The sequence below is a fragment of the Mastigoproctus giganteus genome, chromosome 8 (genome assembly GCF_048544385.1).
Source record: "Mastigoproctus giganteus isolate SK-2022 chromosome 8, ASM4854438v1, whole genome shotgun sequence".
Classification (NCBI taxonomy): domain Eukaryota; kingdom Metazoa; phylum Arthropoda; class Arachnida; order Uropygi; family Thelyphonidae; genus Mastigoproctus; species Mastigoproctus giganteus.
Window position 1 is genome coordinate 220,874,572 of NC_143582.1, and position 25,506 is coordinate 220,900,077.

Consider the following 25,506-nt stretch of genomic DNA (forward strand, 5'->3'; position numbering starts at 1 on the left):
TTCTAAGAAAGAAGTACTTATTCTTGGTCTTGGTCTACACCTTCAAAAGGTTTTTAAATTATTTTGGTATAAAGTCTGCGGTTAAATTATTTGAAGGACATTTTCTATGAATATGTTTCGTAATCTAGAGATGGTAACTTGAGAATCTCAAGTTGATTTTGTATCAGGGAAAATGAGTTTTTAAATAAATATCGCTTTTTATTTTTTTTCTAAAAAATAAATTTTATTTTCAAATAGAAAAATTATCAAATAACTAAAAACAAATTGCTAAAAATTATTAAATGAGTGGTTATTTAAAATTATCAATTATTTATTTATTTTATTTTTGTTTTGGGTGCAAATTAAATCATTAAAACAGTCAAAATTAATATTTTGACTGTTGTATTGAACTACAGCGAAAAGCAGGTGGCGCTGTTCTAGGTTCATTGCATTATTGGAGGTTGGAAGTTTCCATAGTAACATGACTTTTAATGTTCATTACCTGGTTCGTTATCTTTAAAGTGATGAAAATAATAAATAATTATTTTTATCATTTCTAAATTTTTTCTAAATTATTATTTCTAAATTATGGTGAATAAAATTTACTGAAGTTTAAAATATATAAAGATATATATAAATATGTAATAAAGATAATAATATTTAAATATGAAGGAATTTAAGCAGAAGTTTAGCAGGGGGCCCCTCAAAATTACATAGTTCGTTTCAAAATAGGTATGATGATGGTGAGTGTCAAACCTACAATTCATGTATGATCCCTCTGAGTCTTATTTTCAAGATTATAGACAGCGTGTATACTCTACCCGTGATCATTCCTTTGTCCCTTCCCTCACCCCTCTGGACCACCATGTAGTGTGGACAAATTAACCCTAATTCCATTGCGTCAAGCCCACACATGACGTGCCAAGCTACTGGGGTTTCGCTTTCTCAATCTGGAAAAGCGAGCGTCTGTTTTTAATCTGTGATTTATTCTCGACGACTTACAACCCCTAAATTTGATTTCCCTCCAAGGGAAAATGACGGAAAAGCCCAAATGATTTGATCTTTAGGCTATTAAAGGTCAGTAATTTAAACGGGAAGGTTATGAACATTACGGTCTATCATAAGTCTTCAGCCTTGAGGTTTAGCTCTCACTTTCAGCCGTGACAGACATCAGGGGAATGTATGGTTGGAGGGAGGACTACAGGGAGATGCGAGAGTTAGGTAAGAGGCAGATACAATATGGTAGAAGTCACGATTGGCACGGAACTCGAACGCTGGTAGGTATTTTGCTGTTATCGCCATGTTTTTGTGGTCACAGTGTATTGTAGGTGTGTGGGATCACGCAGGCTTCTTAGAAACTGAGAAAAGAAGAAATCGTGCTTTACCAATTCGTAGCATTGAGAGCGATAAAATATTTGCGATATAAAGTGAAGATTGAGGGCGTGCGTCCATCTCTGTCACATGACAAGTACAGAGAAATACATCAATGGCCTCTTTAAACCACATATCTACATTTTATATTAATTATGTTAACTACAATATTACCAGATAGTTTATGGCATAGTTTAGACGAGAAAAATAATAAAACAAATCAAAATATTTGGTAATAAAATTTTATTGCAATATTAACGAAAATAAAATTTAAAATATTTAATTTAATAAATTTCCTTGCTAAAATTCCTTTAACAAATTTAAAGTTTTTAATAAAAAAAGTACATTAATTTTCTTAATTAGCAAATCACTCTTTTAAATGTAATTAAATATTATTTTATTTATTTTAATTTTTTAAATTTATTTCTCTTATATTTAAATCGCCAATATTTAAAGTTTTCATAAACCGTCTTATTTCACACTAGATGGCAGGACAGTAAAGTAATGTAAATAGCAAGATATCGAAAATTGTATTTCTAATATCTTTTTTTAATAAAGTAAAAAATGTATATATTCCCGTTTAATTAAAATTTACTATATTTTAAGGATTTTAGCAATGTATTTTATGTTGTAAGAAAGCCAAATACTTATTCAAAGAATTTATTTACGTCTAAAGACGTTCAAAAAATTAAACGTTCTTAATAAAAAAAGTACATTAATTTTCTTAATTAGCAAATCACTCTTTTAAATGTAATTAAATATATTATTTTATTTATTTTCATTTTTTAAATTTATTTCTCTTATATTTAAATCACCAATATTTAAAGTTTTCATAAACCGTCTTATTTCACACTAGATGGCAGGACAGTAAAGTAATGTAAATAGCAAGATATCGAAAATTGTATTTCAAATATCTTTTTTTCATAAAGTAAAAAATGTATATATTCCATTTTAATTAAATTTTACTGTATTTTAAGGATTTTAGCAATGTATTTTATGTTGTACTGAAAGCCAAATATCAGATTTATTCAAAGAATTCCTTTATTACGTCTTTAACAAAGAATTAAACGTTTTTAATAAAAAAAGTAGATTAATTTTCTTAATTAGCAAATCACTCTTTTAAAATGAATTAAATCTATTATTTTATTTATTTATTATTATTATTTATTTTCATTTTTTTAAATTTATTTCTCTTATATTTAAATTGCCAATATTTAAAGTTTTCATGAACAGTCTTATTTCACACTAGATGGCAGAACAGTAGATTAATAGCAAGATATATTGAAAAAGATGTTTCAAAAACCTCTTTTTAATAAAATAAAAAATATATATTTGCCCTTTTAATTAATATTTACTGTATTTTAAGGATTTTAACAACGTTATGTATTATTTACATAATGTTATGTTGTACCGAAAGCTAAATATCAGACTTATTCAAAAGATTCCTTTACTTGTTCAAAAAATTCCTTTATCAGATTGACTTCACGACTATCACGTGACCCGTGTATTATGCTCGATTACGAAAAACGTGCGGTGACGTTTTCGTGAGTCACGCAGGCTCAACTGAGCATAATCACGTTGATTTACCGTTCCTATAGTTACAAATAGGTCTAAATATTTTCGTATTATTTTTCTTCTTTAAGCGACAGTAAAATGAATATCTTTCCACCGAACACCCCATCTGTATTTATTACAGTTCTAATACTCTTCCAATTATCTTCAAAATTGCATGCCAATCGTTTATTATTTTTACACTAATGATATCATTTCAAAAACATTACAAGTAGAAGGCAAACTTCACTGTAATTTAAGACTGTAGCTCTGTTATAAATTATTTGTTTTTGAAATACAGTTTTCGATGTCATGCAGTCTACTGTTCTGCCATCTAGTGTGAAATATGAGTGTTCGTGAAAAGTTGAAATATTGCTATTATATATAAGAGGAATAAATTTAAAAAAAATGAAAATAAATACAAAAGAAAATAACAAATAAATAAATAAATTAATTAATAGATTTAATTAAATTTAAAAGAGTGATTTCCTAATTAAGAAAATTAATATACAAATTAGACCTAAATCGATTTGTAATTAACAAAGCATTTATTAATTTTAAAATTATAATTAAATAATTATAAAATACCAAAATGTACTTTATTGATTTAATATTAAAATAATTTCAATTTATTATAATATAATTTTTGCACAACCAGTTGAATAACTCGTTTAAAAGAAACGAGAAATGTTTTTCAAATCATTTATGATTTTAAATACAACAATTTCAATGTTTACCCCCCTTCAAAGTACTCTCCAGCCGCTCCAATGCGAAGCTCCATTCGCGATTTCCAGGATCTAAAACTTAATTGCTGCTAAGTCCTCAAATCGTTTTCCTTTGAGGTGGATTTTAATTTTCGGGAACAGTATAAAGTCGCACGGTGCCAGATCTGACGAATAAGGCGAGGGCTCTAATGTTGTGATCTTGTTTTTCGTTAAAAACTCTCTCACTGCCACAGAGGAATAAGAGGGTGCATTGTCATGATACAAAAACCATTTGTATGGCAATAAATCGGGCCGTGTGTTTCGAATTTTTTTCACGAATTCTTCCTAAAATGATGAACAACATCACGACAAGTATGGACTTGATTTTCGATCAAGACATTCTTGCTTTCTTTAAACAGATTAAAACCGCAAAATGGTTAAAACACTGATTCACTTAAAGAGGCTCAGTTCAACCAAAACTTAACCGATTACAACGAAACAAAAACTGATCTGTACAGAAAAAAAACAAGATACAGCACGATATGAATGTTGTTGACATGCGCAGTAGTAAGGCGTTGGTAGGCAAAGATTCTTGTGTCATTTTAGCCACAATTTGCATAAAATTTCGAGCACAGCGTTTTTTCTTTTTCGGAGATATTTTATCCAGCTCTCCAAAAATGGAAAGCAGACTTATGATTGTGTGTTGGGATACTTTGATGTCATTGCTTTTATTTCGATCCTCTATCTTGATAAAATATGAGTAATTTATTTATTTCTATCAACAATTTGAAATAGGATCCATTTTTGAACGACAGAAGCAGAAAGTGAACTGGATTAATTAATGAGTTTCTCTTTTATTTTCCAATAAAATGTCAAGAAGCCAGAGGAGCTTACTTTTATAACTTATTTTTTTTTTTTCAAAAGATAGTTAGAAACCTTAGAAGGAGTTCCGTTAATGGTACTGAATTCACTTTTGTTCATTCATGTCTAAAAAATACACTGTAACATTCTTATTTACTTAAATAATTTATTTCATTTATATCAAAAAGGTCTAGTTGAATAATCGCTGTATAACATGTAGAAATGCTACATACGCGATGGGTGATTTAAAAGGTTTGACTTTTAGGTAAAAATCACAAAAAGAGGTATAACCATTAGTTTATAAATCTGCTTCAGTAAAAAGAACCCGCATTTTTATTACAATTATTGTTGTCACCAGATGGCACTGTTGTTATTATTGCTGAGCATATGAAACGACTAGTAAAGCCAGAATTCTGAGCTTGTGACCTGTGGTTTCCTCGATGCATTTAATAGCGGGGAACTCGTCTAGGGTATGGAGACACGCTGCGTTTGTTGTTCTGTATTCTTGGACTGGGATGGCCACCTATGTTAATAACAGTAAGACCTCCTTCATGATGGTGTACAGCCGAAAGGTCACTTGTCGACCCGTTTTTCTGTCGGTGGCTTCTCTTTGGATGAACATCGATGACTGGGGTTTCTCTGAATCCTCCGTCGCTTCCATCGAAGTAGGATTGAACACTAGCGTCCTTCATGTAGATGATCCTATCGCCATCATCCCTCTCGATGGACGAAGGAGGAGAATCGTAATTGGGGGGCATGAAAGTCTCCGGATATTCTTCTTCTGGATCTCGGGGTTGGGGTTCCGCCATGTTTAGTTGCCAGTATTGGATATTCTCAAATGCACACACCAAGAGAAGGACAATATCAAGGGAAATGATGATGATCTTCAGAGAAAGAGAAATATATTATTAGATGATAGTTTTTGGTCAACTTTTTTTTTTTTTACTTTACTTTACTTTCTTACTTTACAAACTTTAACAATAGGTTAAGAAATTAACTGTTTCATATTCTTGATTATAAGGTATTGTTCAAAAAAAAAGTTCATATGGCCATCGGTCCTTGTATCTGTTGTTACTGATATCTATTGAGTTACATGTCCATGGAACACCAATGCATCGTAGACTTAGATATTATTATTATTAGTAGTAGAGGCATATGATGCAAGAAGCTGGCTAAGCTTATGTAGCTTAGCCAAAAAAAAAAAAAAAAAAAAAATCACACATCCATTCCCTCTAAACGTTTTTCCAATTCCTCCTTGAATTTATTTAAGTTATCAACTACCGCTGACCAAAGAAAGATATTCGCACATCTTTCTACAATTATCTTTCCTCAATTTGAATTTATGCCCCCTCAGGTTCGTAACCTGAGCAAGAAGAAGAATCCCATCAGAATTGAGCCTGCTCAACCCATTCAAGGCCTTATGTACCACCTAAAACAGATCGCCTCGTAGGTGCCTAGTCTCCAGACGATGCAATTTGCAGATGTTAAGCCTTCCTTGGTAATAGGCTCCCTTCGTTCCCCTCACCAACTTATTGCCCTTATCTGTACTCGCTCAAGAAACTCTGCCACCTTCCTAAAATGAAGCCTACAGACCTGTACTCAAAGCATGTCCTGACAATTTTCTTATAGAAGGGGACAATCACCTCATTTTCCCCACTAGCAAAATTCCTGTATATCGTTGACAATACTTCATGGTCTGCTCTGGCAGCCTGTCTGAACTGATCAGAAAACTTCAGGTCTGACTACACAATTACCCCAGGGTGTTTTTCATTTTCTACCACCCTAAGTGTAGTACCACGCAGTTAGTATGTTTCTCTGGGGTTATTTCTACCCATATACACTGAAAGGACAGAATTCATGGGACACCTGGTTCCTGGGAAACTTGACGCTATTACCTCTCTCGCTAGTGGACGAACCCACCGCTTGGCAGATATAGGTACACTGCATGATTACATTCGCGTAGATGGTAATTCTACGTTTATGGATAAACGTCGTGAGTTAACCGACTTTGAAAGAGGGATGATAGTGGGTGTCCGACGCATGGTCACTCTATCGCGGAGGTCGTACAGAAATTGCACTATCCCCGTTCGACAGTATCAATAGTGTATCGGGAATACGTCATTTCCGGAATAACATCTGATTGTGGACAGCGCTGTGGGTGGAGAAAGGTGGTGGATGAACGTGGCCGTCGACGTCTGTCTCGCATTGATTCAGCCAACCGGAGAGCGACAGTGACACAAATCACCGCCGACTTCAACGACGGAGGTGCCAGAAACGTCTCCACCAAGACCATCAGAGGCGATCATTAGCCGCAATAGGTTATGGGAGCCGCTAAGCCACCAGAGTCCAGTGCTAACACGATGACACAGGACTCAACGCCTCAACTGGGAGAAAAAACATCGGCACTGGACCTTGGATGATTGGAGACGGGTTCCTGGTCCGATGAGTCCCATTTCCAGTTATTTCGAGCTGATAGGAGGGTGCGTGTCTGGCGGAAACCGGCCGAAGCTTTGCACTCGTCACGTAAATAAGGAACTGTTCAGGCAGGTCGACGGTCGGTAATGGTCTGGGTCGTGTTCAACTGGCACACATTGGGACCTCTGGTACGTCTAGACGCATCTCTGATCAAGGTTACTTCATGGCCATTATGCACCCACAGGGCAATGGACTGTTCTTCGAACAGTCCATTGCCCTGTGGGTCCGTAGAGCATTGCATCCGAATGCTCTTTAAACATGATTCGAAGAGCATTCGGATTTTATCACCATGAAATGGCATCCCCGTTCACAGGGCATGAATCCTGTGGAGCGTCTGTGGGATGCTGTGGAAAGGTCTGTTCGAGCTTTGAATCCTCCACCCAGGAATGCGATGGAATTATGGACAGCGGTGCAACAAGCCTGGATGGAAATACCTGTGGAACGCTTTCGTGAAGTAGTAAAGTCCGTGCCTCTCCGTGTGACTATGCTTATCCGTGCGAAAGGTGGGCCTACCCGTTACTAGGTAGGTATCCCATGATTTCTGTCCACTCCGTGTACAGTACTTTGCATTTGTCAAAGTTAAACTTTAGTTGCCACTTCTCAGCTCATCTGCCCAACTTTTCTAGATCCTGTTACTGTAGCCCACTGCCATTACTGGCATTAACAACGATGCTAACTTTTGTATCATCTGCATACTTGGACATTAAGCCTGATATAACTTCATCAATATCATTGATAAATATACAAAAGAATAGTTTGGCCAACACCGAACCCTGGGGAACTCCACTAATAACATTAGTCCACGAAGAGCAGCGTCCATTAATTACCACTCTCTATCTTTAACGGTAACGGTTATCCAAGCGCTCCGATCTCTCATCCTTGACGTAGCCGAGTATCCAGGAGCGAGTGTGCAGTAGCCCCCCCACTCTTTGAGTGGACAATCGTCTAATCAAGTGATTGCTAAATACGATTAACTATCGTTTCCTTACAATGTCTATGCACGGTACCAGGACGAAAACTTCTCTCCAAGGTTTTTAGCTAGGATGGTGGTTGATTGAACAGTTTTTCTTCGAGGAGGTTCAACCATGTAATTCTAAAACGTGAACCGTTATGGGTGAAGGTTTCTGTAATCTCTGACACTTTCTGATTCGTGTCCATCAAGAGAGAAAGGAACATTGCCCACAATGTTTTTATACAGAATGGAGTTTCACCATCACCACACAGCCTTGCCTGTAAAACGGTTGGTGTGTGGCCACAACTGTTGATGACCACACCATTTCCCAACGTTTTGCCAATATTTTGCAAGCTTGCTTTCTTCTCTAGACCGTTATCCTTGTCACTTCTGGTTATACGGATGTCTCGAAGACAGGGTTTAGCGAGACAATATTCGGTCTCAAGGTAAAGAATGTAACTTTTTTGTGTACCTTACATTTTCGCATAGTCTAAATACTGTCTGTATCAAATTTTAGTTTCCATCTACAGCGACCACAGTGATCCGCTTTAATTATAACCACCCACAACACTGCTGTTGCTGTGTGGTGATGGTGAAGTCTTCTAGCTAGTATGAACTTTAGCATTTCTTTACTGCGATAAACAAAAAAGTGAAAAGGAAAGTACAGTAAGTTCCAAAAGGCGATTACAGAGTACCTGTAATCACTTTTTGGAACTTTAAGCAGTGCTTACAGTCAATTAACAAAGGGCTCCTTACGTAACAACTGAATATTTATACAATTAGGATTGATCAGCTACCATAGAGCTAAATTTTTTAATAACAGGCTTTTAAAACTTTCCAAAATCTAACAACAAGCCAGCACGAGCTCGTGGCAGCTAAATTGTTGCTGTTGTAGGGTTTTAGGCGCATTAGGGTTTTAGTTGCAAAAAAGGCTCATAAAAATTCTTCGCATCATTGATGGGATTCAAACTCATATCTTTTCCACCCGGTGTTTAGGAGGTGGGGTGATAACGGTGATTAGACCAATTGTGCTACTCATAAAGGCATTTGTTTTGTGTCAGACGGTTTTTTGTGCAAGATATATATTTCCTTTTTATTCTCATAATGTCAAAATAGTGAGCTGTAATATGAAAGGAGGTTTTACTTGTAGTCAACAGGAATCAAACTACAAACTAGAATTAGGCAAAATGGCAACCGTTCTCCTCATTAAATCATCACAGATTCTGAAAATGCTTCAATATGATTTTTCTGTCTATGGTTTAAACAAGGTAGGGTCAAAAAGTTGCAGGACTGAATTTTATCTATACAACCTGTATCCCCCTTATCACATTTTTCCTAGTACAAGAAGGTATTAGGGACCACCCAGAGAGGAATTTATTCCAGAGGTTGACAATACTGTGACCAAAGTTAAACTTCCTGAGGTCCACTCTGTCTACTCCCGACATCCTGTATTCACGTCCCTCGGTTTTGTGTCCCTTTTCACCGTTTCCAAGCTCTGTAATCAAAATCTTTGCAATCTGCTATCATACAATTGGCTCGTTTTTAGACCCGTTGAAGAAACTCAATTCAGCTTCTAAACCGAATACAAAATTCCAAACGCATTCTCGCCATTAGCTTGTATAATGGCAAAGATGCAAGATGCAAAGGTATAGCAAATTACTAATTAGACAACGTACACCATCCTGGTCACATGCGTATACTCCACGTTAATGTATAATTACCAGAAATTCCGTTTTGAGGTGAGCTGTACTGTTGCTATCAAGATCCATCTGCACAGTAGCATAGTACCCGAAAGTATACGAAGTCTATTCAAAAAATATCCGAATTATGGTTATATAGTTGGAGTAGAACATTATGTGGTTGCTTTAAGATTATTATTATATTTAATTCCACTCTTATACCACGTGAGTGAAATCAATAATATAGTTTATTAAGCTATTCGCCTAAAAAAGGTGACGTTTCAGGCATTTTACCGATACCCATCATCAGACCATGCTGTGACAGACTCCTCTTGCCAATGCTCCCTGAAACTCCCAGGGTATGCATGTAGGGTTTCACCATCCTCCCCACACCGGGTAGAAAAGGCCTGTGTTCGAATCGCCATCAATGAGGCGAGGAACTTCTATGGGTCTTTTTCATTCTGTGGCTGAGTTAATCGTTCACTTGATTGTGTTTGTTGTGGCTGCCATAACTTCTCTAGAAAATTGTTGTCACTTTAATAAACAGACCGTTCCATGTTTATTAGTACTGTTCATTAATTTCAATACTCAGAGTTGTTTACAATACTCGTTCCATGGTCATATGAACTTTTTTGTTTACTATCGACAAATAAGTTGCCATAATTTCTTTACGATAAAACAAAAGAAGGAGAAGAAGAAAAGATGGAATTTAACAGGTAGCCAGGAAGATAAAGAAGCATATGAATTAGCAAATAAGGAGGCAAAAAGGGCTGTGGCAATAGCAAAGGCAAGGGCAGTGGACGAGGCCTATGGGGAACTGGAAAGGAAAGATGGAGATAGGCAATTAATGAGAATAGCCAAAGCGAGAGACAAGGCATCAAAGGACTTCTCATCAATAAAACAGATTAAAGATGAGAGGGGAGTGGTTATACAGGACAAGGAGAAGGTTAAGGAAAGGTGGAGAGACTATTTTAAGAAGTTACTAAATGAGGAAAACCCAAGAGCACTATGCGAGGATGGAGAGACGAATGAAAGAGTAGTGGAAGACATAAGCAGGAAAGAAGTGGAAAGAGCACTCAGAAAAATGAAGAGGGGGAAAGCAGTAGGTGCTGATCAGATACCAGTAGAGGTATGGAGAAGTCTGGGAGAAGAAGGGATCGATATCCTATAGGACTTTATGGAAAAACTGTGGCAGCAGGCGAGGATACCCGATGAGTGGAGGGAAAGTATACTTGTGCCAATCTATAAAGGAAAGGGGGATGTGCAGGAATGTGGGAACTACTGGGGAATAAAGTTAATGTCTCACTCGATGAAGATCTGGGAAAGAATTGTGGAAGGAAGGATAAGGCAGGAGACGGAAATAGGAGAGAAACGGTTTGGTTTCATGCCGGGAAGAGGAACAACAGATGCGGTCTTTGCTTTAAGACAGGTGATGGAAAGATACAGGGAGATGCAATTAGAGTTGCACATGGTGTTCATAGACCTGGAAAAAGCATATGATAGAGTGCCCAGACAAGAGGTATGGAGATGCATGAGGGAGAAGGATGCATCGGAAAAGTACATAAGGCTTGTGAAGGAAATGTACGAGGGAGCAGTGACTCAGGTTAAGAGTAGTGTAGGTATGACTGAGGGGTTCTCTGTAGAAGTTGGACTGCACCAGGGATCAGCTCTCAGCCCATATCTGTTTGATCTGGTAATGGATGTGTTGGTGAGAGAAGTGAAGAGTAGAGCACCATGGAGTATGCTGTTCGCGGATGATATCGTACTGTGCGAACCATCTCAAGGAAAGGTAGAGAAGAAATTGAAGGAATGGAGGAAAGCGTTGGAAGAGTGAGGCATAAGGATAAAGTGAGGCATGAGGATAAGTAGAACAAAGACAGAATATATGGTATTAAATGGAGAAGATGAGAGCTCTATAAAACTGCAGGAGGGAAAGCTACCATCACTTTCGAAATTTAAGTAGCTGGGATCGAACGTTGAGAGGGATGGAGGATTGGGTGCAGAAATACAGCATAGAGTGCAATGTGGATGGTTGAACTGGAGAAAGATGGGTGCTGTGTGATAAGAAAGTAAATTGTAAAATGAAGGGAAGAGTGTATAAAACTGTGGTTAGACCCGCATTGATGTACAGTGCTGAGACATGGGCGATTACAAGGGCCCAGGAGAAAAAGATGGAAGTGGTGGAGATGAGGATGCTAAGATGGATGTGTAGTGTGACGAGGAAGGACAGGATAAGAAACGACTACATCAGAGGTACGGTTAAGGTGGGGGCCTCTGAGTAAAAAAATGCAGGAATCTAGGTTGAGGTGGCTTGGACATGTGGAACGAAGAAGTGAGGAGTATGTGGGGAAGAGGTGCGAAAAGTTGGAGGTGATAGGGAAGAGGAAGAGGGGGAGACCTAAGCTGAGATGGAAGGACAAGGTGGCAGAGGATTTAAAAGAGAGAGGATAGAGGAGAGAGGAAGCCCAGGATAGGGTGGAATGGAGGAAAAGAATTAAGGACGGAAATGCTGACCCCATATAAACGTGGGAAGAAGGCGAAGATAAAGAAGAAGAAGAAGAAGAAGAATTTCTTTACGAAATGAAATATTTTATATAGTGCCATCTATCGGCTATATTCTACATTATGTCCGCCTGTTTAATAAATTTGAAGTACAGTATTTACCAATTAAATTTTTGTTTAACAGAAATTATCACATTTGAGATAGTTTAGATAAAGAATGAAGGATGAAGGATTTTATTTTCGCAATAGTGAGAATGTTTTAATATAAAAAAAAATCATTTAATTTTATTTTGATTCTATATTATCGGAATATCGAATTGCAATATTAAAAAAAATCACTTTAGTCACGTAGAAAATTTTATATATGCATTTTGTTGTATAATTTGAAATAATAATTATTATTGTAAATTAATTCTACATATAATAATTTTTTAAAAAAATTCACATTTTGAATACTAAGAATTTCTCTGATTACTAATAATACGTTGCAGTATTAAAAGACAAAAATGAAAGTAATTGTTTTTGCAATTTTGAAATTTTTCGAATATAATAGTGTTTAAATAAATATATTAATAGTAAATAAATAATAAATATATTTATTAATAAATGTATTAGTTAATAATACATAAACTAATGATAATAATAATAAGATACAGTAAATACAATAATAATAAATACAATAAGAATATTTTATAGCAATTCTTTAAGCCCAATAAGAAAATTAATTAAAATAAATTAATTTATCCAAAGAAATTAATTATTATTTAAAGAAATTAATTTTAAAAATTAATTCAAAGAATTAATATTTCGTATTCCCAAAGGATGGCGCCACATGCATCATTCAATTGTGTTTCGAAATGCGCTTAACAGAGTCTATTTATTCAAGGTTGAATTGCATGTTTTCATTTTGTGTACTTAAATCCGGTTTGCCTCTACAAGGCTGTGCATGAAGCGGTCAACGTTAACAAGTTGAATAGCGATGAACAAAGATTTCACCCTTCACGAGGGTTCCAAGGTCAATATACCAACTTGACCGAACAAATCAAATACTCCAAGGGGACGAAATATGTCCGAATCCTCTTAGAGAATTGTTCTAATTTTATCCGTATTTAGCTGCATCCTACTGCTTGCCCGATTCAATAATTGGCCATTAGACAGTGTTCAACTGGTTACTGATTAGTTCGAAGAACGAAGTTTCTAAACCAAGGGGCAAAAATTTCTCCTACTAATGTTACGATCTAGATTAAATACCATCAATAACTGAAGGATCTTTTTAGGATTTTACAGTTGACACTGAGTTAGTCAATCTAGGACGGAGGTCTTAGAGTTTTCATCGAGAAATTCTCCTTTTTTACATTAAAAACAAACAATGGTGTGCCGCGAGATTAGGAAAATCTTCATTGAATTCAGTGACAGTCACTGTTAGATGTCCTCGAATATAGCATCTTTTAAGTTCAGGTATCACTCGAGAATGACAGAAAGTTAGGTACTGCTGATCTGGATGATATCTAAGTATTTGCCCTGTTCTGTTCCCCCTCCCTTCTCTCTCGAACACATTATATGTTTGCATTAGAAAACACTCAGCTTCTGAAAGCTGCTGGTACTCACCTGAATCCAGAATGCCCATCCTTTAGAAACTTCATATTGGCGAAATCTGCCTTCTCCTACACTTGCTAGAATGGATACAACAATGGCAAGGACCACTAAATGAAAAGAAAATAAAAAAAAAAAACTTTAATTAATCTTAGCGATAAATAGCGATCATTCAAAAAATTTTGTATTCTGACTACTATGGAATTAAGACATTGGCTGTTCATTTTGTGTTGTTAGTGGAATCTCTAAAGATGATTACAGTGGACTCAGTTTTCTTTACACTGTTTTTAGCGGGTAATCAAGGCAGGCTTCTTCAAGAAGATTTGGAAAAATTTGGACGGGCTGTAATATGGCAGTTGGGTTTTAATAACAAATGTAAGGTACTACTGAATTTGGATACCAGTAATTCCAGAATAATATACAATTTGGGTAGCACTAACCTCAATTGATACCGCAAACCAGAGCAGGGTAAAAAATTGTAAAGTTAACTTAGAAGTGCAGATGGGCAGTTTGGACAAGTGACGAGGTTCTGTCCATGATAATCTGGAACTTCTTCAGTTGGAACAAAGAGACGATTATCCCATATTATAAGCCAATCGTTGGGTTGGCTTATAATAGTTTGCTTGGCTTATAATAGTAGTTTCAAGACCACTTCAGCTCCACCACTTGAGCTCTACGTGCCGTGGCGTTGTTGTTGTGCATGAAAAGAAAATCTGGGCGAACCGCACCCCTAAAAGGTGGCACATAGGGTTCAAGAATCTGTTCTCGGTACCTCTGAGTAGTTATAGCACCCCTATCAAAAACACGGAGAAGGATGCTGTCGTTGATCACTATTCCGCCTTACACGAGAACACCGCCTCCACCGTAAGTGTCCCTTCGTTTGATGTTGGAGGGATGGCGCATTCCTCGTTGTCTCCAGGTAAAATAACGTCTAGAATCTGTTTATAGGCTAAAACGGGACTCCTCAGAGACTTGAACTGTACCCAATTTTCTACCACTTCATCTCAAGCTGCACGAGTTACACCACGTTTTCTACGTGTTCTGTTAATATTGTCGAGCAGTGCAGGTTAAGTGAATTAAATGCAGATGGCATCCCTACTTTTGCTCACGCAACACACGCATAAGGGGACATAAATTTAAATTGGAAAAAGATGGTTAGAGGACAGATGTGTGAAAATTTACTTTCAGTCAGAAAGTAATTGATTGTTTGAACAAAATTCCATCTGGTGTTGTGGAAGGGTAGTACGGACAAATTTAAGGAAGGATTCGAATCCTGTCCATGACACGAGGTATTTTTGTGGGCTCTTTTCACTCTGTGGATAAGTTAGTCGGTCTCAGGCATAAATAGCAAGGTCCCCCCCCCCGGAAATTAGGGTTTTTTTATCCATCAAACAGGCAAACCGACCAGAGAACACACTCAATAGACGAACATAAAACACTTGGGCAGATGAATGTATTCCTGGTGTGACATTTCTTTAAAATTAATAATCGTATGAAAGATGTAAAAAAACAAACTGACTACTATCAGTGGCGTGTATGAAGTGTATCAAAATATTCGATTCACTGTTCTTGCAGTGATAAAATAAGTCTTTATAATTCTATCAATAAAAAGAGCAATCGGATATGTGTTTTTATTTACAGTGATTATTTAAACTACAGTAGTTGAAAATAGCTGATCAAATGTGACTTTTCATGTCAAAATCACACAAAATTTGTAATAACTTTTTGAAGCACTCATGTATATACTCTACTAGGTTGGCTTTTCATTAGCAACACTACCTACTAACTCGTGAGGGCTCCTGTGGTAGTTATACCCATGAGTTTCACAGTGTATCCTTATTACCCGCACAGGTGAATGATTGTAGCATCGAATGTCCTTTTCCGGTAGGTACCAAACAGGTACCTTCCGGAAAAATGGCTCATTTGGGTTGAGATCAGCTGATTTTGGCGGTCATGGAAGACAGAGAATTCATTGTCATGTTCCTGAAACCACTTAGCAATCTGCCGGGCCTTGTGTCATGGCGCGTTATTTTGTTCATAGAGACCAGAGTTGTCTATTACACTTTCATCATGAAAGGATGTACTTGGTAGGCGACAATAGAAAGGTAGGCGCTTCCATCGAGCCGTTAATTAATGGTGATCAGAGAACTCAGGGCATGCCACGAAAATAGTCCCCAAATAATAACTCCACTGCCTCCAGCCTGCGAAACTCTAACAGTGCATCCAGATGCTACGACCTCATATTGCTTTCTCCAAATGCGGATAGGCAGTTGGAAACGGAATTCAGTCCAGGCGACAGATTTCCACATGTAGATGGTCCTTTGTTGGTGCTGACTGGACCTAGTAAGGAGCAGTTTCTTGTGCCTCGCAGTGAGCATGAGTACCAGTGACTGCCTTAGCCTATACAAGCTAATGTCAGGCGTAAAGCATGTGGATATTGGTCTGGCTATTCCAACGTTCTACTGGAAGGTTAGCTGGACCATTGTGCTGCATTGCGACTGTGTTACAAGACAAAACACGACACTCACCACGGGCTTCGGCTACACGTGGCTGTCCTACGTGTGACCTTTGGCTGCTGTTCGACCGCTGTTAAGCCAGTCACTACACATTTGTGCCACTATGAGCACTTGGTCACGTTTGTTGTTATCAAGATACTGGCTCCCGAACGTCTTCTCCACAAAAGTTCATGACTTGGAGCCTTCACCAGCGTCACAGAACATTACATTCCTACACAAGGGGGGTGTTGCTAATGCAAAACCAACTCAGCGTTTAATTTATTGGCCTATCCGTGGTGGACACTAACCTATTATCAAAGCAAGCGTCACCTTCACGATACACAGTCGTTTTGTACCTATAAGGTAGTCTGGGGCATGGCGAACTGTTTGTATTAGCCTAATAGTTGCCAGAGAAATGAATCCCATCACAAGAAGTAAGGATATGATGCTGACGGCTCCTGCAGCACCTGCGTACGTTGGAAGCTGGAAAGTTGTATCAGGATGGACACATTCTTTCTTGTTTTTCTTGATTGAACACAGTTGCCACAGCCCATAGTAACCTTCCTCTTGTTGGATGCCTAGGATAAATAGACACGCACATTAAGCGATATGGTTTCAAGCATATTATTCATTTTTTAAATCATTAAGAATAATGAAAAATGTTTGAGAGATGAGAGAAAAATGGATTTAATTTACCTGGAAGTTTACGTGTCACAAAATATCCCCATTCTGCCGACGGGAGCACCACTAACTCAAATATGCAGCTGGCTATAGAGATGAGAACAGCAAAGATTGGCAAGATAGCGAAGGGGCTGCACATGACAGCATTTCTATTTCCACCACTTCTAGGGTATGATAATCCTGTTCACCTATTCGGAGTAACTCAGTTAACGTATTCGACCATATGTTAATAATGGAAATCAGTAGATTTGCAATATTTGATAAACTACACTGCTCGACAAAATTAACAGAACACGTAGAAAATGTGGTGTTACTCGTGCAGCTTGCGCTGAAGCGGGACAAATTTGGTATGATGGTGCACCATAGAATAACGATGAAATGAGGAAACTTTGGACAGGTGTAAAGGACATTAATTGGGGTTGCATAAGAATTACCAAAGAGGTCACATTAAAATATGGTCACATGACATCAGTACGGCGCATGATCCCCTCCAACGGCTAAACAGGCCTGACAGCAGTGAACCATGCTCGATATAAGGGTGTCTGTAAGATTCTGTGGCAATAAATCCCATTTTTTCTTAACTGAGCAAGTGACTCCGAGGAGTTGGCTGTCGGCGTGCAGTGCAACACCCAAGGGCGTTCCACACTTGTTCGATCGGATTTAAGTCTGCTGATCGTGCTGGCCATGGAAGTCGTTGAATATCTTCAGTTTCAAGCTGTTCCTTCAACGTACACTTGAGCTCTATATGTAATGGCATTGTCGTACATGAAAAGAAAATCTGGGCCAACTGCACCCCTAAAAAGTCGCACATAAGGTTCGGTACCTCTGCGCAGTTATGGTACTCCTATCAAAAACATGAAGAGGGGTGCGACCGTTCATTATTATTCCACCCCACGCGAGTAGATTGCTTCCACCATATGTCCCTTTCTCCGATGTTTGAGGGATGGTACTGCATTCCTGGTTATCTCCAGATGGAATAACATCTAGACTCTTTTTTGTAGGCTAAAACGGGACTCATCAGAGAACAGAACTAAACCACGAGTTCCATGACGTTTTCTACGTGTTCTGTTAGTTTTGTCGAGCAGTGTGGTACAGTAATCTTTCGATTTACAAACACCATGCGTTTCTGAGAAATAATTAATACATGGGGTAGACGATTTTTCCATACGTATGGAAACGATGATAGCTGAGAATTTTCAAGTATAGGAACCATTAAACAGCGTCATCGTAGTGTAACAACAATACGCTACGATGTCAACTAAGAGATATTGTTCAAGGGTTGGACTTAACTGGTTGTCAGATAACCCGATGAGACCAGCGGCAGAGAAGAAATGCACGAGATAATTAAAAGTTGCAATGTCAGGTTCATGAAAGCCTACAGCAAGTACAAACTAGTTTACAAACTACTGTGCAATAAAGTCACTAAGAGGAGGAAGGTTAGGCAAGCTAAGACAGATTATGAGTAGTCGGCTAAAAGTGACATAAAAGTACCAAAGAATCATTTACTTTTGTTAATACTAGAAGGCAGGGAATGAATCACCTTGGCCCACTAGAAAAGAAGGGAGCAACCAGAACAGGACTATTAATAGTCCTTTTCTGGTTGCTGGCACTCTGAGTAAATATTTTGTATCTACATTACTTGTGAAGAGAAATAAAAACGTAGTGCTGATTAAATTTGCCCAATTATACTAAAAGAAGCAGCAACAGAGGCACCGAAACCTTTAGCTGTAATAATGAGAACATTATTGAAATTAGGGAATTATTTATAGATTTGAGATGTGCAAATGTTTCTCTGTTCTCAAGGAACAGTTAGATGGAATGTTTCATTGAGTTGAACAAATAATTAATATACAGAAAAAGTTTTGTGGTTCGGAGAGTGAGGTGAGATGAGTAGTTGAATAAAGTTTTGACTTCTGTTCTAGAGAAAATAATGGAGTTAGTGGTTAAAGAATTATTGCATGATCATCTTGGCAGCGATGCAGTTATACTGAAATTATTTCATAGATTTGCTAAGAGGAGATCATGCCTAACCAATCTGATTAGCTTCTATTGGAGAGTGTGATAAAAGAACTGGACGCAAAGAATAATTTTGTCATCATGTACTTCAATGATGACAAAATTATTCTTTGCGTTATGAGTGGGGTACTTACTACAGGGTGAAGTTTTCGGCTCCTCAATGTTTTCAGTATTTATGGAGATCAATGATATTGATGTACGTCAGCAGTTTAATCATGAAGATACAAAGGCAGGGTGGGTAGAGTAGTTATTGACATTAATCAAGGCAGATGGACTGAAAAATGACAGTTGAGGTTGAATACCGATAAGGACTGGGCACTGTATTTGGGTCGTAATAATTCCAGAATGGAAAAAAACGATGGGGGAAAAGGTAAATTGGAAAACTTAATAGATGAGAGATAGGTAAGGATGAATCGGATGTGGTAATCTTGTCAAGTTTCTCAGAATTTCAGAGTTTTGTAATCTAGTGGAACAGAGAAGAAATTGTTATCTGGTATCACAATTATATTTCTCTCTAACGTGGTAATGTGGAATTAAAATGCAATGATGGAAGAGGAAAAGGATTAAAATTTTCTGGAAGTTATAGATTAGTAGGATGAAATCAGAGAGAGAGAGAGAAATCGCTGTCTGATAATTTGGTTTGGTTTTTTTTAGGAGCATTAGCAACTAAGGCCATATTGCTCCAGGGATATGCGGTGGTAATTCCCTGACCTTTCCGCATCCTCCATATTTAGTGGCTCACGGGCTCGAACCCCTGTCTAATCAAGAAGCGTGTGCTACGCACTACTGTTCCTGCCCACTGTCTGATAAAGGCTGTATGGAAAATAAGATAAAATTGGATTTGACGTAGAGAATTTGTTAAGAGATGTAATTGAGAAGAAAGTAATGGGCAGGAGAAGAAGTAGAATTGGGACATTCCATGATTAGATAGAGCTGATGGGTATCATGTGCTGAAGAAGAGGAGGGGCTATAAACAGGGAGAGATGGAGATGTGACTGAGTTCTGAGTTATGGCTGTCATGAACTTGCCATATGGCAAACAACTTATGGTTATGAATCCTAAAATAACAATTGTACAATCCTGTGACATGACGTTTTCTGAGCAGTGCCGGTTGGCTGCTGCAACAGCTCATGGGGTTCTCTCAATGATATATAAGAATTTTACCAGCAGGGACAACAGAGGTGATTATCCTGTTTTATAAGGTTAGGTCGCATTTGGAGTATTGCATACAGGTCTGGAAGCCTGATTGCAAGATGTGGATCCGTAGGAACGTTACAGAAAAGAGCAACGAGATTGAAGTGTTTTTAAAAGTCTGAAAGGAACCATCTAAAGAATGAAGTCATTGGAAGGCTTGATGTTGGTTAATCTCAAATAGATGTAGCCAAATGGCTTAGTGTTGATCGTAGTAAATATCTAACTATTAAACGAGAGCCCACTTGCTCTCGTGGGCAACATAGTTAGTAGGATTGCCGTCCTCCCCACACCTGGTGAAAAAGACCTGAGTTCGAATTCAATATGGCCTTAGTCGCTGATGCTCCTAAAACTCTACAACAGCATTATCACTTAAAACATTGTAGTAAATAAACGTTTTGTTGGATATTTACTTCAGTGTTAATAGAAACTTTGCGGGCAACCCTCGCTCTGCAACAACCACAGGAGATGCGAATGCATCAGCTATAGCTAACGGTGCGAGTAGTCCTCATTCATCTGTTCCAAAAGTCAATCAAAAATATTTCATTCTTAGTCATTTTATTTTCAAACAGTAATGCTGTTGTATATTCAAGATGGTGGTTTTACATCGAATTTTTAACATCAAAAATTCTTCTTCGTAAGACCGGTAGCTCGTAAATCGGTTAATTGCTGTATCTAGTAGTCGGTTAACCTAGATTAGAACCCTGTTCGAAGTTTGAATGAAATTTTTATTCAATTTAAAGTGACCAGTCCGTTACGCAACAACCTCAAGATTTACCCACGGGCAAGGCAAACCTCACCATTAAGGTAATATGACCTCATTCTTCTAATAACCTCGCTGTAAACAGCACTCTTTCACGAAGGCCAAATGTCAAAAGCCTTTCACTAAAAAAAAAATTAAATAAATGAATGACTACGCACGCTTCGTTAGTTCTGTACACCCCGCCTATTGACCTTCCAACACCAATAATAAAGGAATTGATCTATACATTATTTGTAAGGACAAATAAACATTTTATTTGTTTTTCTGTACTTCGAAAACATTTCACCATGCATTGAAAATAGTATGTTCGATAATCGTAAAGAAACCGAACTCGATCTAGGTTCGGTTAACGAAAAATTAGCCGAAATTTAAGGTCTCTTCAGTCGAGAAGAGTCCTTTAATAGTTCTTCCAGACCCTTTTGGAATTCGGGTCCAGACCTCTCCAAACAAGTGAAAAGTGCCTCATACGCACAAATGTATATTGTTCAGTCACGTGATAAATCAAATGGTCGTTTCGAATTCTAGCCAGTTTGAATCAAACTGGCTAGTTTCAGATTGAATTTAATTTGAGAAGAGTTAAAAATGTAATTTTTCTCCAAAAATTAAATACGCCCATGGGGCATGCCGGCGTGTTATTTATTTGTCGATGTTTGTAAACTAATAGCTGTGTTTAATTCAGTTTTTTTTACGCTGATTTCTTCAGCGTACCATTTTGGAAAAAAATGGTAAAGAGAAGGCTGTGTCATTTGCAATTCCAATGATTCGGTAGGAGCCTACAGACCACTGTCTTGACTGTTACTTTTGCTTAGCTGATATAGAGGGATACAATGCAAAGAGTAAGAAGCGCATTGTGTATCCTAACATTCCATCTACCAGTAGACCAGTCCACGTGGAGATAAACTGCCGATTTCATTCCCTCCACTTAAATGAAACTCAAGTCTACACGCCTGAAGACATGCCTTGAGTCCAGCCCTCAACTGTTTTCACAGCATGAACTCAATGATCTTCTAAGAGATTTAAATTTACCAAAGGAATCTACAGAACTCCTTGGTTATAGACCTAAAGTCAAAAAATCTTCTAGCACATTGAAGGTTTTTCTCATGGTACGGACACAGAGAATGAGAACTAGTGCCGTACTTTTATAACAACGGTTTGCAGTAATATAAATGATTTAATGAACTATTTAGGAATTAGTTACAATCCTACACACTGGAGACTTTTTATTGACTCGTCGAAGAAGAGTCTCAAAGGTGTTTTGCTCCAGAATGGAAATAATTATGGGCCAGTTCCAGTAGCTCACTCTGTGCATTTGAAATAAACCTATGGGAACTTGAAGATGTTGTTGACAAATATTAAGAATGAAGAACATGGTTAGTTTGTCTGTGCTGACTTTAAAGTGATAGATGTTACTTGGACTGCAATCTGTTTACACAAAAATGCCTTGCTTTTTGTGTGAGTAGGACCGTCAGGCAAGGAGTAAGCACCGGGACGTCAAGGTCTGGCCAAAGAGGGGCTGTTTGTTGCCTGGGTTAAAGAACATAGTTCAGAGACCACTGGTATACTCCAAAACTCCATGTCCTTCCACTCTTGCATATCAAACTGGGTTTGATGAAAGTTTGTGAAAGCTTTATCTCAGGAAGGTGCCTGCTTCTACTATCTATGTACTAAATTCCCGATCAATCACCCAGGAGAAGTTAAAACAAGGTATTTTTGTTGGAACTCAAATTCGCAAACTGATGAGGGACCGAAATTTTAAGGGAGCTATGAATAAAACAAACAAAAAAACAAAGAAAACAGGCATGTATTAGCTTCAGGTCTGTTGTTGAGAACTTTTTAGGGAACAACAAGGATCAACACTACAAGAATATAGTTGAAAATATGTTGGAAAAAACTTCAAGAGGTGCGCTGCAACATGAGTGCCAAGGAACATTCTTTACACCCTTACATCGACTACGTAGTTCCCAAAAAATCTAGGAAGTGTTAGCAAGAACAGATTGAGAGGTTTCATCAGGACATTAAAGATATGGAAATGAGGTTCTAAGGAAGATGGAATGTCAGCGTGATGGCTGACTATTACTGCAAGCTGAAGAGAAACTGTAAAGTACAAAGATCTGCAAGAAAATCAAAGAAATGAAAATTTGACCCATTGTAGATCAGTTTTTAAAATAAGTGGTCAGTGTTTAGGGGTCTTTTTACCAAATGCTCTTTTTAATAGTGTTTTTAAAATGTATTTAAATATAAAAGTCGCATTTTGTTATAATTTCATGTACAGATTCTGCCAAAATTAATAAAAAAATATGTGAAAAATCAAATTTTCTTTCGTGTTCTTTGAAGAAACCTGACATGATGGAAACAAACGAAGGTCATTTTCAAATGCAGAATTATAGTAAAAAAATTTGGAGAAGCCTTGGTATTAGTTATGGGAGTGTACAAAGCATTTGAGAGAACATATACGAATGATGGCTTTGTTCACATTGGATCCCTGAACAATGGCCGGTTATAATTGTCATCTGGGTTCGCCTTAAAAATATCTACCAACGATTCTTTAAGAAATCACAGGAGATGAGTCCTGCGTCCACCACTGCTATCCTGATTCAAAATAACAAAGTTCTCAGTGAAAGCATAGCACATCTCTATCCCCAAAGAAGTCAAAGTTTATGATTATCGCTGTGTCTGAACAACTGCTTCTTTAACGTACTGTATTTAGAAAATGGGTGGAGAGATAAGACCAAGGGTATTGAAGTAGATGGAGGTTATGTAGAAAAGGAATCATCATCAAAACAACTTTTTATATTTTTAATTAAATTTTCTCTATCTTTTTTGATCACCCCTTCGTTATAACTCATTAGCAGTTATAGATTGGTAATTGGTAATACAAACTATTTAAGGGTACGCTATGGTCATGCACGTTGCTGCCACTCTACTCTTTACCGTTATTGATTAAATAAATAAAAATCTACCTTACTGTAAACACATGGCTCTTCCCGTTGGTTCTGTAGCTCCAGAGTATGCGTTACTTCACACTAAACTAACCATCTGCTCTATCCTTCAACTAGGGAAAAAAATGACACTTGTAGCTGAAGTAGCGTCTTTTCTCCAGGTGTTTTGGCGTGTTTTGCATGTTCTACTCTATTTTTTTCCCCTCTTAACTTTCATTACATCAGAGAATGCGAGCCACCCATGTTCGGTTAGTCATGTGACATGACCGGTTCTGACGTTAGCATATTGTGGGTTTATATTCACCTCCCATGCGATGGAAGGTCTTTGGACATACGGGATTTAAGTCAAGAGCGCGTGGGCTGCCCCTGTACCTGTCTACACTACTATTGGCAAAGTGCAGACCGATTACCTTATAGGGAAAGTTGACTGTAGGCCTATTAAACAGAGATGTTGGTGACACGGATTCATAATAAAAACAGATACTGTATGTCCTGTTCATAATCTCATTTCTCCATCTTTTATCAGTGTGTAATAAATTGCTTAGGTGGCACTGCAGTCGTTTCTAATAAAAAAGCTATGGTGAGAATTAATTATATAAGATAAAAATGCTTTCTTTAAACTTCAGTGGCAAGTGGACTTATTATTTCAGTGGTATCCGATATAACAGTGTTCGGTAAACATTAAACCACGAGTACGCCATATGGATTCGAATGCATGACATGTTTTTCTATGTTTGTTATCAATCGAGGCAATTGAGGCTTCACTCTATAAACTGCAAGTGTTATATAGTTTGTCTGTTTTCCTACACTGTTCGACAAAATTAACAGAACACGTAGAAAACGTGGCGTAACTCGTGCAGTGCAGATGAAGCGGGACAAAACTGGCTACAGTTCTGTTCTCTGATGAGTCCCGTTTTAGCCTATAAAAAGATTCTGGACGTTATTTCATCTGGAAACAACTGGAAATGCTGTACTGTCCCTCCAACTTCAGATACAGGGACACTTACGGTGGAGGTGGTGTTCTCGTGTGGGGTGGAATAATGATCAACGGCTACACCCCTCTTCATGTGTTTGATAGGAGCACCCTAACTGCGCAGAGGTACCGAGAACAGATCCTCTAACCCTACGTGCGACCTTTGAGGGGTGCAGTTGGCCCAGAATTTCTTTTCATGCACGACAATGCCACTACACATAGAGCTCAAATGGTGGAGAGAGCTCAAGGCTTGAAACTGAAAATATCCAACGACTGCCTTGGCCATCATGATCACCAGACAAATCCGATCAAACGTGTGAGACGCCCTTGAGCATCGCGTTGCACTCCGTTAGCCAACTCCTCGGTCACTTGGTGAGCTGAGGTCTGCGCTGGTGGAAGAATGGGATTTGTTGCAAAAGAATCTTATAGACACCATTATATCGAGCTGGGGTTACCGCTGCCAGGCCTGTTTAGCAGTTGAAGGGGATCATATGCCGTACTGATGGCATGTGACCATGTTTTCGAGCATCTTGTATCGACTTCTTTAATGTGACCTTTTTTGTAATTCTTATACAACCTCTATAAATGTCCCTTATACCTATCCGGGGTTTCTCAGTCTCCTCATTTCATCTTTATGGTATGGTACACTACCATACCAAATTTTGTTCAGCTTCATTGTAAGCTGCACAAGTTAAACCACATGTTCTACGTGTCTGCTAATTTGTCGAGCAGTGTAGTGAATACTTGACTTTTCTGAAGAAAACATACCATGTAATTGCCC

The 25,506-nt window shown here is 37.8% G+C and overlaps 1 protein-coding gene across 2 annotated transcripts; it reads right to left on the bottom strand.

Moving 5' to 3' along the window:
• Positions 1-4,665: 4,665 nt before the first annotated feature.
• LOC150082340 (uncharacterized) lies at positions 4,666-23,927 on the bottom strand. 2 transcript variants are annotated; one of them, XM_090380139.1, is made up of 5 exons: positions 23,779-23,927; positions 16,859-17,031; positions 16,471-16,740; positions 13,683-13,777; positions 4,666-5,350 (listed from the first exon to the last, which is right to left on the bottom strand). In XM_090380139.1, the coding sequence occupies exons 2-5, from the start codon at positions 16,980-16,982 to the stop codon at positions 4,913-4,915; spliced, it is 927 nt and encodes a 308-aa protein (XP_090236265.1). In that variant the 5' UTR covers positions 16,983-17,031; positions 23,779-23,927; the 3' UTR covers positions 4,666-4,912. The 2 variants fall into 2 exon arrangements, with proteins under 2 accessions (XP_090236265.1, XP_090236266.1); XM_090380140.1 differs by having other exon boundaries at positions 23,774-23,927.
• Positions 23,928-25,506: the final 1,579 nt, after the last annotated feature.